Here is a 1,957-nt window from a genome sequence, read left to right on the forward strand (position 1 = left end):
CTAACTTAGCTAACTGGGTATATAAGCTTATGTTTTTATATTTATTTAAATAGCTTAAATAGTTAGTTATTAATATAGTAATTAGATTAGATTTAGCTATTATATTTACTAACTATATAACATTAATAAGACTATGCTTATATCTGACCCAGCCGCCTGCTAACATAAACCTAGAACCTAAAGGTTTATCCCTTAAAAACAGCTAACCTATACTAACATATAGGACCCAGTTCGTCACATTAAAGGCGTTAACGCAGCCATTAAGATTACAGCTCTAGTAGGCTCTGCAGGTATTAGCTATTGGTGTATAACTGCATCCAGCCAGCAACCCGGCCTAATAAGTGGTATATTTAATTAGGCCCTGGAACAAGCCATTGCAACCGTTAGTATTGTAACTTTAGGGAGCACTATATACAGTGTCAGTGGGAGCAGGCATAGCACTAAAGGTAACTGGGGCATTAAGTACAGTAATAACTTTAGATGGCCTAAGCCCAGTTATTAAAATGGTTATAGCTAATGACTAAGGTGCAGTACATACACTGGTATTAACGCAGTCTCTATAAGTTGCGTAAAGGTAAACTATAAATATTTAACCCTTAGGCAAACCCTTTATATACTTGGCTGTATCCTTCCAGTTATATAGGTTAACAGCTGGAGAAAAATACCATTGCTGCCTTAATACTTGGCCAGGGCTTTACAGTTTATATCTGCCTATGTGATGTATTTCGGAGGAAACATAAAAGGATTATTAACGGCTATACAGTAAGCAATAGCGGAAAGCATTACTATATTAAATATTTCTCTAAACTAACTTACGACGTTGAGATAATTATATAAAAAACCGTCGTTAAAGCCTAAGAGCAAGGCGCCATTAAGGATTTCCTTTATCTAGGTCTTAAGCTAGGTAGCTTAAGAGGTTATGGAGGATGAACCTAACCACTTTTACAATATATGCAATACGCGCACCATTCCATAACCAGCCTAACCATTACCGGTGGACCAAAGGCATATATATCCTGAGACTGGGGGCCGATATTGTGTTGCCAATTGAGATACTGGCTAGTCTTCAGTACATTACGCTGCAGACCGCACTGAGTAACGCTTGTAGCCATTAAGCTTGTGTCTCCCTTCTGAACAGCCAAATAAGCCACTGTTTGAAAAATGTCAGTCAAGGCCATAAATCAGGAGTGGTTCTCGACGCACAAAATGGAAAAGACATGGCCATATTATCAGCCCAGAGCTCTGTAACATCGGGGCAATGTGAAATAGCGCCGTTGCTGTATTTCAGCGCCTAATTAAGGATGTAATCAGCCTGGCTGTCTAAAGCATTTAGATAGGCCTGGTTAGACTGACCGATCATAATTACCCATACACCAAGGGAAGCTAGGTCGCCGACTGCAGCATTAGAGACAAAGACTTGCCTATTAACATAAATAAACTGTTTAGCATATTAAAGGGCAAACACGCCTAAATCTGCCTTTGTTACCTTGCTATTTGGGAATGGATTGGCTCTAAATATAGATAACTCGGGATTATATAACTCCAGTAAGGCTTTGGCAGCCGTTCCCCATTCCCATAACTAACCGGCCAAGTTGACCATGGCCTGCACGGCCGTATACGGATCATAACCGGCCTCGACATCGACAGCGAGAGCGTTTCGTGTTTGGAGCAGAAATGCGGCCAATAATGACGAGACGATGCGTCTAGAAGACGACATGGCCAAGAACCACACCATGGTGTTTTGTAACGTACAAACGAATGCGCAACCAGGTCAGTCAGTCTTAGAATAGGGAAAGAAGGGGAAAAGGATAAATAAATGAATGCGATAACCAACATTGAAGGCATGACAGGTAGCTGACAAAGGCCTTGCTGAAGGGCCTTATCTTATTAATAGTTGCATATATGCTTCTGTCTTAAAGGCACAAGCTATAATGCGGCCCGTTAATGTTGACTATAG

At 40.6% G+C, this 1,957-nt stretch overlaps 1 protein-coding gene across 1 annotated transcript; it reads right to left on the reverse strand.

The window, feature by feature from the left end:
* Nucleotides 1-397: 397 nt before the first annotated feature.
* Nucleotides 398-1,735, reverse strand: TRIVIDRAFT_71046 (uncharacterized protein; the record flags this gene model as incomplete). Its single annotated transcript, XM_014100799.1, has 8 exons — nucleotides 398-485; nucleotides 539-579; nucleotides 817-888; nucleotides 993-1,150; nucleotides 1,204-1,291; nucleotides 1,367-1,421; nucleotides 1,487-1,511; nucleotides 1,585-1,735. The coding sequence occupies 8 exons, from the start codon at nucleotides 1,733-1,735 to the stop codon at nucleotides 398-400; spliced, it is 678 nt and encodes a 225-aa protein (XP_013956274.1).
* Between the last annotated feature and the right edge of the window lie 222 nt (nucleotides 1,736-1,957).

This window comes from Trichoderma virens (genome assembly GCF_000170995.1).
Source record: "Trichoderma virens Gv29-8 chromosome Unknown TRIVIscaffold_30, whole genome shotgun sequence".
Lineage (NCBI taxonomy): Eukaryota > Fungi > Ascomycota > Sordariomycetes > Hypocreales > Hypocreaceae > Trichoderma > Trichoderma virens.